At 39.0% G+C, this 13,195-nt stretch overlaps 1 protein-coding gene across 2 annotated transcripts in view; it reads left to right on the top strand.

Annotated features, from left to right (window-relative positions):
- Nucleotides 1-6,447: 6,447 nt before the first annotated feature.
- The window catches only part of TBC1D22A (TBC1 domain family member 22A), a 186,957-nt gene continuing 180,209 nt past the window's right edge, over nucleotides 6,448-13,195 (top strand). The window contains exons 1-4 of one of the 2 annotated variants that reach the window (XM_087765515.1): nucleotides 6,448-6,645; nucleotides 9,216-9,272; nucleotides 11,475-11,815; nucleotides 12,588-12,767. In XM_087765515.1, the coding sequence (XP_087621641.1) occupies nucleotides 6,584-6,645; nucleotides 9,216-9,272; nucleotides 11,475-11,815; nucleotides 12,588-12,767 (640 nt within the window). In that variant the 5' untranslated portion in view covers nucleotides 6,448-6,583. The remainder of the gene's footprint in view (nucleotides 6,646-9,215; nucleotides 9,273-11,474; nucleotides 11,816-12,587; nucleotides 12,768-13,195) is intronic. The other variant, XM_087765516.1, reaches the window with a different exon arrangement.

Consider the following 13,195-nt stretch of genomic DNA (forward strand, 5'->3'; position numbering starts at 1 on the left):
TGCCAGTGGCACGCCAAATGCAATGTCTCCATGCTGAATACATCTTCCGAGAAACTTTGTTTAGAGCAATGGATCAAACAGGAGGAGAAATACAGACTGGCCAGGGAACAAACTAAAGGGAACATGTCTTTTAGACACTTTTATAGGTCTGGAGGTTTCTAACACTGAAGAAGTCTCGAAGATCTATATGCAAATTCATCAGAGGTTGTTATAAATCACAGGTGAGAGCAGGTCAGCATCAGCAGTGACAGCAGCAGCAGCAGGATAACCAAAAAGTAAATAATGCTGAAAAATACTTCTCTCCATGTCTGGTGCATTTCCTGAAATTTGAGACGAAGTTGTCCATTAGAACCCAAATGACTAAAACTGGTCCAAGGCACCTAAATCTGCTGTTCAATTCCTTCTTAGAGTTACAAGACACTTTGTTTCAGGTACTTTCTCTGAAAAATTCAGTAATACAAACTTTGAAAAGAAGAAAAAAAGTGAGGCCACTTAGCAAGATGAGTATGGCTGTTCTAAAAAGAAACCTAAGGGATCTGAGAGCCCTACTCACTCTCAAATTACATGCCCAAGTCTGGTTTTGCACTCCACTTAATTAGAGATGATACTTTAAGAAAAAAATTGCCAACTTGTAGATTCAGAAGAAAAGCTCCAAATGCCCATCTTTTACATTCTGCCCAATTTCATGTCCAGTTTTTAGATTAAAGCAATAGTAGACAGTTTTGCTATTTGTTATGACTTTGGAAAAATAAGTGGTTCTGTGTCTGTTCCAAGGAACTGCCTACTCTTACTTACTTTAGAGAAATGCTATTGGCTACTTCCTCATCAAGCCACAGTACTCAGCAGGTCTTCTGGCACCTCTAAAGCTCTCCCAATAACTCAAGAAGATCTTTCAGCCTCAGGAAAAATCAACTAATGCTACAATGATTTTGCTTTTCACCTTGTTCTGATAGCAAGTTAAATGTGAAGTTTAGAAACTGATTTGAACTGTATAATTTAAAGAAATTTCTATCAGCAATGAACAGAAGAGAACCATCATGGCTTAGAGCCAAATATGCATTGATTTATTTCTCCATGTTTGAAGTTCAGTCATGCTGCAATGCTATGTTTAAACCTTCACTGTATGTACTGGAGGCATAATAATGTGTAATTTCCAAGAACTAGAAACATGTTGGAAAGAGGACTTGTTGCTTTTGCCAACTTCTCTGTCTTCTACCCAAGACTTCCACTTACAAAGCGTCCTTCCTTCTCTGAGTCATTTAAGCCTCAACTGCATATTGCATCAGACTTCAGGAAAGAGCAGTTTCATCCACTGCACTGTCGGTAAGCAAGCGCTCCTTGGACACAGAGTGCTGTTCCAGGCTACGCCCAACAGACAGTGTCAGATTATCAGTTGACGATGTGACACAGATGAAAATAAAACTAAAAACCTTCACCTAAAAATGCGTGAAATGTAAACATGAGCACTGTTGCTAATATTTTAGTAAATGACAGCTTTTGAAAACTACCCACATCTATCACTCTCTTCGCTAAGGAGAAACAAGAGACAAAGACATTTACCCAGAGACAGCACATAGTTACTTATGCTCTTTTCTGTTTCACAGTCTTCTTTTACTGTTACTGAATAGAGTGTGAGTGTGCACAATTCCATACATGTGCACTACCAGCTTAAGTGTATTTTGGCAACTCTGCTCTTATTTTCAAAATCTTGTTTATGTGCAATAGGGAAGGCCACTTACAGAGAAGAAGTTACAAAATGGTATGATGACTGTCTGCAGTGATGATTCCTCTTGGCCATTACTCTCTCATGCTGATTTCTTTCCCCTTTTTTCTGCTCCAATTTTCTGGAGAAGAATTGCACTGCACTGAAATAGCTGTTGTGACTATGTGATTTGTGGGACCATATCTAACCTCTTTCAGTCTAGCTACTGGCTATCCCTCTTCTTTAACATCCCTTTGTTCTTTCTCCCATGGTTCTGCATGACTACTTCTCCCATTTATATTACCTTGCTCCGTATTTTTTTGTCACAAAGTACTCTACCCTTTGAGATTGTTGTCCTCCCTAGTATAAGTGGCGCTCTCTGTTTTTACTACCCTTTTCTTTTTGTGCAGAATGCTGATTTTGCATCAGCTTGCTTGGCAACTTCACTCCCTGTGCTCAATTTTATTTTAAAGAACTGCTTCTTCCATGATACTTACAATAAAGTGGATGGATACAATGGCTCAGTAGAAAAGCATGTGCATGGACCAAACAGAAACAGTGATCGGCCACCACAGAAAGCCCTGTGTGCTACATTCAGAATCACTTCTGCCAGTTTGTTAAAGCAGTAAAAACATGCAGAAACTAATGCTTCAACATGGAAGTGGCTCATTTGAATTCAGTTTACCTTTTTTTCCTTACTGATGAAAGCAAACAAAAAAATGCATATAAAGAAATGTAGTCTTGTTAGCTTGTAGAATAAGTCAGTTTAAACCACACCTTGCAGCTGCATCTACATTACAGTGTGTTGCTGACACAGCGATGTAAGGATAAGCATGAAAAAGCACACTCCCTAGCTTACACAACTTTATCAGCAAATACTCGTGCTGTGAGTGTAGCTAAGTTAGCAGGGAAGTGCTGTTAACAGCTTAGTTAATTTTGTTTAGCATCGATCTATACTTCCCCATGCATCATCAGAAAAGCTTCTTTGCCCAAAATACACTGCACCTCCACAGAAAAGTCTACCTGTATAACTGTACCAGCACAGCTATATTAGCAGAAGCTCTCTAGAACAGAGGAGCTGAAAAACAATTTGGTATAACTGAATGTCCACTGAAACACATGCATATATAGCTGACCAGCTATCACACTAAACATCTCAGCGTCTACTTTGTTCAAAATATTGCTAGTGCAAGCCACAACATTCCTAATTTTGATCAGCGAAGAACATGGCTACATTTCTACATTTTAGAACATACAGAAACTTCCTGGGCATCCTCAATAACATTTACCAACTGTATGCAGTGATTCGATTCTAAAAAATGCCCCAGAAAAATGAAAGCAAAGAAAAAAAGAAGAAAAGAAGAAAAGAAGAAAAAAGAGAAAAGAGAAAAAAGAGAAAAAAAGAGAAAAAAAGAGAAAAAAGAGAAAAAAGAGAAAAAAGAGAAAAAGAGAAAAAAGAAAAAAGAAAAAAAAAAAAAAAAAAAGAAAAAAAAAAAAAAAAGAAAAAAAGAAAAAAAAAGAAGAAAAAAAGAAAAAAAAAGAAAAAGAAGAAAAAGAAGAAAAAAGAAGAAAAAAAGAAAAAGAAGAAAAAGAAGAAGAAGAAGAAAGAAGAAGAAAGAAGAAGAAAGAAGAAGAAAGAAGAAGAAAGAAGAAGAAAGAAGAAGAAAGAAGAAGAAAAGCCCACAGCCCACAAACCCCTCATTAGCTCAGTACATTATTTGCCCATGCTGGCAACAGACCTCTTCCTAACTATAAATTCTTGCATACAGCTTTGCATGAAACAAAACAAATACTGCAGTAGGCTTTTTAATATTTCTTCTTGCTCTGAAGTAACAAAGATTCCCATGCAAGTGGCAACTGAAATATTACTATGAGTTTATACTGCAATCCCAGTAGGGCAGACCTTAGTTAATACAGCTGCATGAACTTTGAAAATAGCTAGCGTGGATGATTGAAGCAGCGTAACTACAGTTAAGCACAACTCAACATTAACCAATTTCCCAAGTGCTTATTTAGATTTTTGGGAGTGTTTGAAGACTATGCTAATCAGCTACAGTAGGCGAGTCCCAGTGGTGACGGCAGTGTCATTTTATTCCTTGAATGACAGCACCTGAGTACTGGCAGGCCTCCTTCTCAAACACAATAAAGCGGTTGACAGCGGAATCTGTGAATGCCCTCAGCTGCCCACGTTACATTTCTGTAACCAAAAAAGTTAAACAGGAACACTGCTAAAATACATGTTCAGAGCACCTTCTCCTACCACATACTATATAGCTGTATATCTAGATATGTACACACACACACTATATATATAGTGTGTGTATATATATATATATATAGTGTGTGTGTATATATATTCTCTCTCTCCCTCCTCTCCCTGCCCCCCAGCTTCCAAGTACTATATACTGTCTCATGATACTCTATTAATACCATTTTATAAGTCCTTTTCAAGGACACACTCTTTGTGGTCAGATCACCTTAAGTAATGGGCATAAGGAATTGTACCTAAATTACCTGATGGGGTCTTGAAAGGTTCCTCCTTCCAAGTCCCTTCCATCTCCAGAACCTTGGCAACACAGGTTTGCGTCAGGGATAAAATAAAACACAGAATAAGGAAAAAAATATAAAAGTGAATGGAAAGGGAATGAAAATAGTATCCTCGCCTTCTTGAAAGTCAACAACAGAGAGGACCCAGTCCAGCTCTGGATGACTTCAGTCCAAGGGTCTGAACTGGCAGCAACTCTCCACAGTAGCACTGACAGTGATTTTATGATTGTGTACTTCCAGTTCTTCTTGATACAAATGTAGCCCCATTTGCAGGTCAGACTGCACCACTCTGAAAACTTAAGCACAACGTAACATACGCTGAATGTAATGAAAATGAAATAATACAGTTAACTTTGTACTGACTTTATAATGTAATTCAATAAAACTTCCACTTCTAAAATGAACCAGAAGTTCCATATGGTTGCACCAGACTGACACAAAAGTTAAATGGCGTTACTTCAGGATTCAGGTCAACTTTTACAAGGCTGACAGATGGCTTATGCTACATAGGCTGGAGCTAATTAAATTTGCCTTTGACAAATATCAACAATGAACAAATAAAAAGAACATAAATATAGTTTCAACAGTCATATTAACGTTAATGATGGAATGTATCTTTTATGGATTTATCACTTTTTTGACTGTCACAACCAAAAGTACCTCATTTTTGTGTTCTAACAGCAACAGGTCTAATTTAAATTTATCTAGCTAAGACCAAGCAAAGTTTTGCTCATGACCTTGCAGGTTTCATTTTCACTTTAGCTAATAGATGTAGTTCATATTACATTATGTTTCTTGTGTATTCTATTAAAGCTGCTGAGACGCAAGGCCACAATGCATTACAAAAAGCTTACAGGTCCAGAATCTGTAAGAGGGATCCTATTTAAAGGACACAAGTAGAGAAGAGGATGGTGCCCATAGCATATTTATCTATAAGTAGTATTGAAATCACTGTGACATGCAGCTTTCACTTGTGGGCCATGATCTAGCAAGATGTGTGAAACATTTTAGTCATTTTTTAGAAGGTAACTGCTAAAGCAAATCCCAAAGCAGGAAGAAAACGTTATTATTTTTTTATTCTTAATAAATAAGTTACACATGAAATACATACTAAAAACCAAATGTGGCATTGCAGGTCAGATCTTGTACTACATGCCAGTTTTTGAGTTAATTATGGCAGAGTGTTCCCTGAACAATTTTTAACACATTAAATTAATCTTGCATTAGGATGCAGCAAAAAAACTCTGTAAACTAGAATTGTTTTCTTGGGAGCCATGCTCCAAAGAGTATAAAACTGCACCTATTTTGTTTGCAGAAGTGATGTATCCTTGGATCAGAATTGCTGAGAACTCTACAGATACGTATAAAGACCCTCAATCTTGCATCATCTCAAAGCGAATAAACAAAGTGGAAACAATGATTGGATGAGTTCAATCTTCAGTAGAACTTTAAAGCCGAGAAAGATTAAAGCCTCCCCCCCCCCCAAAGGTAACTGGGTAAATAATCGTAAATAATTTGAAAAAAATAAAGTGGAAAAAAAATTGATGCATTGTTATAAAACAGTGTTAGACCTAATTTGATTGAAATCTGTTCTCTTATATTCAATTAATGTCTCCTTCCATTGACATTCTGCATTTCTTCCTGAAGAGTACTCCAAATTACTCTTTATGGTTAAATCAAAAAGGATTAAAGCCTGAAAACATCACACCAGGAGTACCATTAAGTAAAAACTAACTTTATAGGAATACTTTCGTTAATCACAGACAGGAACCAAAAGTGAGCCCCTGTACCATTACAAGCTGGCACCTTGCACACCACGACAGGGCCAGGGAAGGGAAAGGAGAGGCTCCCTGGCGCCAGCGGCCTCAGCCTGGGCGTCCACAGGGGCGACAGGGCCCGGCCAAGGCTCCCGGCGGCGGCCCGCCGGGCCCCGCCGCTGCCAGCTGCGTTCTCGCTGCCTCTCCCCACCCCTCCTGCGACCTGCCCGAGCAGGCGAGGCTGGACGCAGCCCCGCGGCGCTGCCGCCACGACGGGCGGAGCTGACCGATCCGCCACCGCGGCGGGGTCTGCCTCACGGTCCCTCCCCACCCACCGCCCAACACTCCCTCGCTGCGATTGGCCCAATCTGACCCACCCGGCAGCACTCTCACTTCTGGTTGGCTGGAACCTCCGGGGCGCCTTGGGAGGCGAATGAGGAGCGGGGTTGTTTCGTTGTCCCAAGATGGCGGCGCTCAGTCCCGTTCCTGTGGAAGGGAATGGGGGGGAGTGAAGCCTGACGGAGCGGGTCGGGGCCGCGAGCCGCGCGGCGGGGAGGGGGATGAGGTGACGGCCGCCATGGCGAGCGACGGGGGCAGGAAGCAGTTCTGGAAGCGGAGCGGCGCGAAGGTGCCGGGCAGGTGAGAGGGGCGGCGGGAAGGCCGGGGCCCGGGGAGGAGGCTCTCCGCGGCGGCCGCGGGCCCGTCCCGCCGCCAGCTGGAGCGGAGGGCGGCGGGGCGAGCCTCCCGCCCGGTGGTGCCGCGCCGCGGGGAGCGGTTCTGCCCAGCCCCGCCGCCGTGGGGCCCGTCCCGCTGCGTTGTCTCTCCAACACCGTGTTCCTGCCGCCGCGGCCTCTGAGCTCAGCGGATCCTCGTCGATCCTGTGCCCTGCCCTCTGCGGGGAACGTGTCCGGTCGGTCACTGCTCGTAGCTGGGAGGTTGGCGTCGGGCCTCTCCGTCCTCTCGTGTTAGCACAGTGCCCGCAGTGCTTCAGTGTTGGGTGCCTCCAGTTAGCTGATGGAAAAGCGCTGGTGGTCTCGGTAAACGTTAGTTATAACTTATATCAGAAGAGCTGTTAAATTGTTATCTGAATGTGTGTTCCCAGGCTGGTGTCATGGTTAAAAGAGTTAATGTGATTTTGAGGATGTATTCCCTGGAAAATTTTGAATCGGAGAATGTATAGTTGTTGCGCTTAGCAATGATACAAGTTACGAAGTTTTGAAATACTACGCAGGAAACCGCACTTTATAGGCATATAGCTGTATTTTAGTTTCTGCATGATATTTCAAAATATCATCAATTTCTCAACTTTCTTCCTGAAGCGTGAACAGCAGACCCTGTCATTGTATTGTTGCTAAGAGCTACAAACGCGTTCTTCTGTTCAAAATTTTCCAGGGAATACATCCCCGAAGTCACATTAACTCTTTTGACCATTACATCAGGCTGGAAACGCATGTTCAAATGACTATTTAACAATAACTTTCTCTGCTCCCATCCCTAAACTGTTCTCACAGTAATTCAGTTTATTATATTCTTTTTGTAAGAATGATGCGTATTCTTGGTTCTCAGTGAACAGTAACACTATACTTCATAGCACTTACCTGAATTCAGCAAAATAATCCTGCTCGTTGTTTAACTTCTTCCATTCTCAGTTACCCATAAGCACTAACTGGTAGTGGTTTTGTTTCTCTAGTTATAAAATAACTCTTTCAGGCCAACTGTTTTTGTCTCTGAACTTCTTATTTTGTAACTTTGCTGAGTCCTTTGGGGGTAAAACACTTTTGACCCTCCTCAGTTACACAGGGTCTATGAATAGTTGCAGTTAATTAATTTGCAGGCAACTGTGGGCACGTGGAAAAATGAGGACACTGTGGAGAACGTGCTTTTGATTCATGGTTGTTTTTTGGGTTTTTGTTTGTTTGGTTTTTTAATGATGTGGAGAGGATTGTTGTTGCTTTATATTTGGGTGGATTCCCATCATGGTCCTTCATAGAGTGTCTGAAGGAGAAGGCAGATTCTGCCTGTGTGCCAAAATGGAAAGTGACACCTGACTCTCACATGAGCAGGAGAGCGCAGAGACTTTGACTGTGGAGCGTAGGGTGTACAGTTGTGTCGAAAGACTGGTGGTGGACTGACTTTGATTTGCATGGAATCACATAAAAAATGATAGAATTTATGAACCACTGCCCTCAGTCATCTCTAGGGCTAATCTCACTACTGTTAATACTGCCCCTGTGGTATACAACTCTAAGCCTCTCTTAAAATTCGTTACGACTGCAGTCTTTTTGGCTTGGTTCTATCTCAGGTTTACTAAGGTCAGACTTATTTATATTTATGGTCTGGAGATTGGTTTTGATTTGTCAGGAGGGCATGTTTGTCTCCTTTTATGTGGCTTTTAGTACAGGTTTAGGTAGATGTTAATGTTGCATATGATTTGTTCCTCTTGCAAACAGAGTTTTGTAATAATAATTTCCATTATGAAGCCATGTGTAAATCTTGACATGTTTTCTGTGGAGTTTTTTTTACTTATTAAATAAGTTTATAGCTGAAAACTGGGAGGAAATGAACTTTTAGTTTGTAAAGAGTTTTATTATCACACAGTAACGTACTGTTTAGTAATGTTAGAGATTGTAGTGAATAAATCTGTCTTTGGAAGCTTATTTATTTCAAAGCATTTGTTTTTAATACTCTTATGGCTTTTATTCTCTAACATGCCATCTTTTGCATTTTTCTTTAAGTTTATCAGCCTTGTGCTTTACTAATGGTTAGTAATTGACTGGTTGTATTTTGGGTGACAAGGGTACATGGAAGATTCAATCTTTGCAGATGTTTCTTTGAGAGTTTTTATTTTTTTGCAAGAGATAAATGAAGAAATGATAAATCAGAAAAGAAAGATTTTAAAAGTAGTGTAGATTCTTATTGTGGAGTTAACTTTTTTTTTCTCGTTTTAATCCTGGTAAGAAAAATAAGTCAGCCTAAGTTAGCCTAGACCTCAAAAAGAGTTCCTGTTTGTCAATCTATGATTTTTACTAAGTTACTTTTTAGTATACACTTCAATTTCAGCTTCATTATTTTTAGTGGTATATGGGATTCCTTGAAACGGAAAAGAAGTGGAACATTTCAGTTCTGTTTATTATTGACTATTTATTTAATACACAGAAAAAAAACAAATTTTTATTATTTTTGTGATAACTCTCTCTCTTTTCCTTTAGTATTCAACATGTGTATGGAGCTCAGCACCCGCCTTTTGATCCATTATTGCATGGAACGTAAGTTAACCTAATACTTAAATATTCCAGGTAATTTGGATCTCCTCTGCCTTCTCTCCTCTTTTTCTTCCCTGTTGGCTGTAAAGCTTACTGTTAGTGTTCCATTTTCAGTTTTTGTCATAATCTTGACTTCTCGGTTCTAACTTTTCTTTTGAGACTTCCTGGTGCTTACCAAATTGGAGCAACAAATCAGCTGTTCAGTTCTTAACTAACATAGATTGCCAAAGTTTATTATCTGTTTGCGATGCCTTATAAATTGGAAATTGTATGGTAAATACTAATCTTAATTTAGCAGATGAAGTATACAACTCAAGTGGAAGCAGCTTTCCTGCATGCATCTTTCTGTTGATGAACTGCCTTTATTTGTCTATCTATAAGAGAAAAGAGTCAGGTTGTGGTATAGATCATTTTGAGGTAAAGGTGGGCATTTTGCTTGTGAGTGAGAAGACAGTAGTTAGAATAGATTTTACGGTGATTTAAGAGTTTATTGCCTTAGATCATGATTATTGGATATCAGAACACAATGTACGTGAAAGTGGCAACATTATGTTAAACATCACTAGTAACCAAATAAATTTCATGCTGATAACCCAGAACTAATGCAAGTGAATGATTTTTCATCTCCTTATAGCTGAGCTGTTTAGCAAAATGCTGCATTCTGACAGCTTCTGCTTTTTATATTTTGCTTTATTGTCTCTTTCTTTTTTTTTTTTTTTTTTTTTTGAAAGAGAGTTCATTTTAAGCTTTGTCAAGGACAAAGTTGTTTCTGGTTTGTTGGTAGATTTCACAGCTGCTTTGAAACCAGCATTGCTGTTAAACCATTGGTGTATGTGAGAATTTTGGGAAAAATGTATGACTAATGAAATGAACAGCCCAAAGTGGTAGGGACAAAAAATAACATTAGAAGGAAAAGTATTGGCTTGGAAGGAGGTCATACTTCTAGTGGATTTTTTCAAGGGCTGGTTTGAAATGGCACAAGAAGTAAACATGTGCTAGCTAATTTTTGGATGATACAGAGTTGAAGGCAGTTGAAACGTGTGACCTTGATTAATTGGTTCAAAATGTCGAGTTACAAAGAGAGACTCAGTGACAAAAACTAGAAGATTATCGCTTTAAATGATGACAAAAGAAGAGAATGACCTTGCTGTTTTAGACAATGATGACAAGTTGTGCGAAAATGTTAGTGTTGTAGCACCTGTTAGGAAAGATATTATCTGTAATGCATAACAGAAATGTTACTGACTTTGTATGAAGACTGTGAGAGAACTTTTTCTGATTTCCAATTCTGGCTGCCTTGTCTTAACAGAAGAAAATTAAACTAGCACAGGTGGAAAGACAGGGATGGTCAGAAAGGGCAGTTAAGTTAATGGCAGTAACTTTTTTTTTTTTTTTTTTTGAGAGCAGACTGGGAAACTCTCTCAACTTAATGCCTTATTTAGCTGCAATCTGAAGGGAGATGTGATTGCTCTGCATCACTGTGAGAACAAGTGCCAGGCTAGGGAGGGATACTTGGTTCATCTCTCTTATACCGCGTGTTGACAGAGGTACAAAAGGTTAGGAGCTGATCAGGGTACACTTAGACTAGTAACTAGAGGAAATAGCCTGCCTATTAGAAGAGCAAAGTTCTGAAGCACATTTGTGCTGAAGTGCCTGAATGGGGAGGAATGATAGATCTAATGAGTTTTAAGGTGAGACTTGATTTATTTATGACTGTGATTGCTTATGATGACTTAGGAGCAGACCTGATGACTTGATGACTGCTCCTGTGTTGTTATGCAGCAATTGCGTTGAAAGGCCTGAGATCTCTACAGAAGTTCATGAAGCAAGAGAAGTGCAATGTGTCCTGTCTATCTTATAAGATATTGCAGCAGTATTTGTTTTATTTGATTTTGGGATTGGTTTTTTTATTTGTTTTTTTTTCTATTTTTTTGTTTTGTGTTTTTAAGACAAGGGAAGGAAGGATTTGTTCTGCTTCTATTCAAAGCCAAGAAGAGTCATTTTTACCTGCCCCTGTTCTCAGACATATTCAGCTGTATGTTATCATGGGTGGACGTAGCAGTAACATAAGAGGAGGGAGATAAATATTTGCTACCTATATAATGTCAAGCATGGACTTGATTTTTTTTTTTTTTTGGCTTATCCATAGTGTTTTGCTTACTCCATTACTGGTTCTGTAAATATTGTTTATTTGTTTTTGAATAGCTTGATAAAACCAGGTTCAAAGCCACCTACAACTCCAGTGAAACTAAAGAAAGTCAGCACCTTCCAAGAATTTGAAAGTAACACAAGTGATGCTTGGGATCTTGGGGATGATGATGATGAACTTCTAGCAATAGCTGCTGAAAATTTAAATACAGACGTGGTCATGGAAACTGCTCACAAAGTAATTCAGAATCACAGCAAGTTACAGGAACAGCATAAATTTCAGGAAGAACATCTACAGGAAGAAAAACAAGTAGAATCTGCAGAGCTAACTTCAATTGCATGTGGCGATAATAGGCTTGTTAAATCAGTCAGTGAAGGTCATACATCGAGTTCATCAGGTATGTTAAAAAATGAAAAAGATGTTGAAAATCAAATGAGCTATAATATTTACCCTTTAAGACATTAACCCCTTCTCAACCTTTTCTTAATGCCACAGGAAAATACCATTAATCAATATTGACTTATTTGAGAGAGATACTGCATGCCATACTAAACCGTAAAGCATGTGTGTGAGAAATACATGGGTGAGGGAATAACAATTAAACTTTTTTTTCTTCAGCCTTAATACAACTTTGGTTTTGGAAGGAGGCTTCACTATTGAATATATTTTAATGGTTAACTGCACCAAGATGTATGCAATTAATAGTGTTCCTACTATTGTGAAAAATTGTTATTGAAATGCTACTGTATAAAGTATAGTGAAAGACTGGAGAAAACCATGCATGTGGACTGGGAAGTTCAACCTCATGTGATGTGGTCTGTGTTTTATGTATAAAAATTAAAGTAACCACTTGCAATGATTTCCCAGTCTTTTTTTTTTTTTTTTTGAGAACATGAAGGGGATAGCATTCAGTAGCACAGAGATTTTAGAAATCAGTTAGCCTTGCTGTTAGTATGATCCTTAATTGATGTGTTTTAATTGTGGAACGCTACTTGGAAGAAGAATGCTCCTCCTGCTAAATCCAAGTTATTTGAAGACCACACTTGTGCTATACTTGAGTTTACATTTCTCCAAAACATAATTCTATTTCAAATTTACAAATTAAATTGAAGTTACTAGTAGCCTTCTCACTAGTTGAGGCTAACTGTTATGCTTTTTTTTCCCTTCAGATAATGCTAGTGAAAATTCTTCCATGCAGAGATCACAGTCCCTTCCACAAACTTCCACACCTCCCTTAGTGAGTGGAATGGCAGACTATAATACCTCAGTTACTCCTGCATTAACTGAAAGAGAAGCATCCCGATTAGACAAATTTAAGCAGCTACTTGCTGGCCCCAATACAAATCTTGGTGAGTATTTCTTACAGGAGCTATGAATTACATCTAAATTATTCTTTAACTATAAAATTTTCCTGTTTGATGTACTGTTCTGCCTGATGGTTTTGTTAGGATCTAATCCTTTCAACACTTAGAATTGATCTTTCAAAAGAAAGACAGAATATAACTGAATGCTTGTAGTATTCATGCTTGTGATATGCCATTTGCACACATCCTACTAATATGTAGGATGTTAGATGGCTTCTTGTTCTTTTCTTTTTCACATTATTTCTTCCTACCAGACTAACCTCTGGAGAAAAAGCAAAGTATCGTCAGCTGTGTTTAGTGCTAATGCCTCATAATGGAACAGCATGCAGTATAAGAATGATTCTCACACTTAGAAGTATGAATGTGAAAAACGATGAGGCGTGGAAGTATTACTGCTTGTCTACTCAGTGAGC

Source organism: Nipponia nippon, unplaced genomic scaffold, assembly GCF_047370975.1.
Source record: "Nipponia nippon isolate SJK-2023a ecotype South Korea unplaced genomic scaffold, ASM4737097v1 scaffold_3, whole genome shotgun sequence".
Classification (NCBI taxonomy): Eukaryota; Metazoa; Chordata; class Aves; order Pelecaniformes; family Threskiornithidae; genus Nipponia; species Nipponia nippon.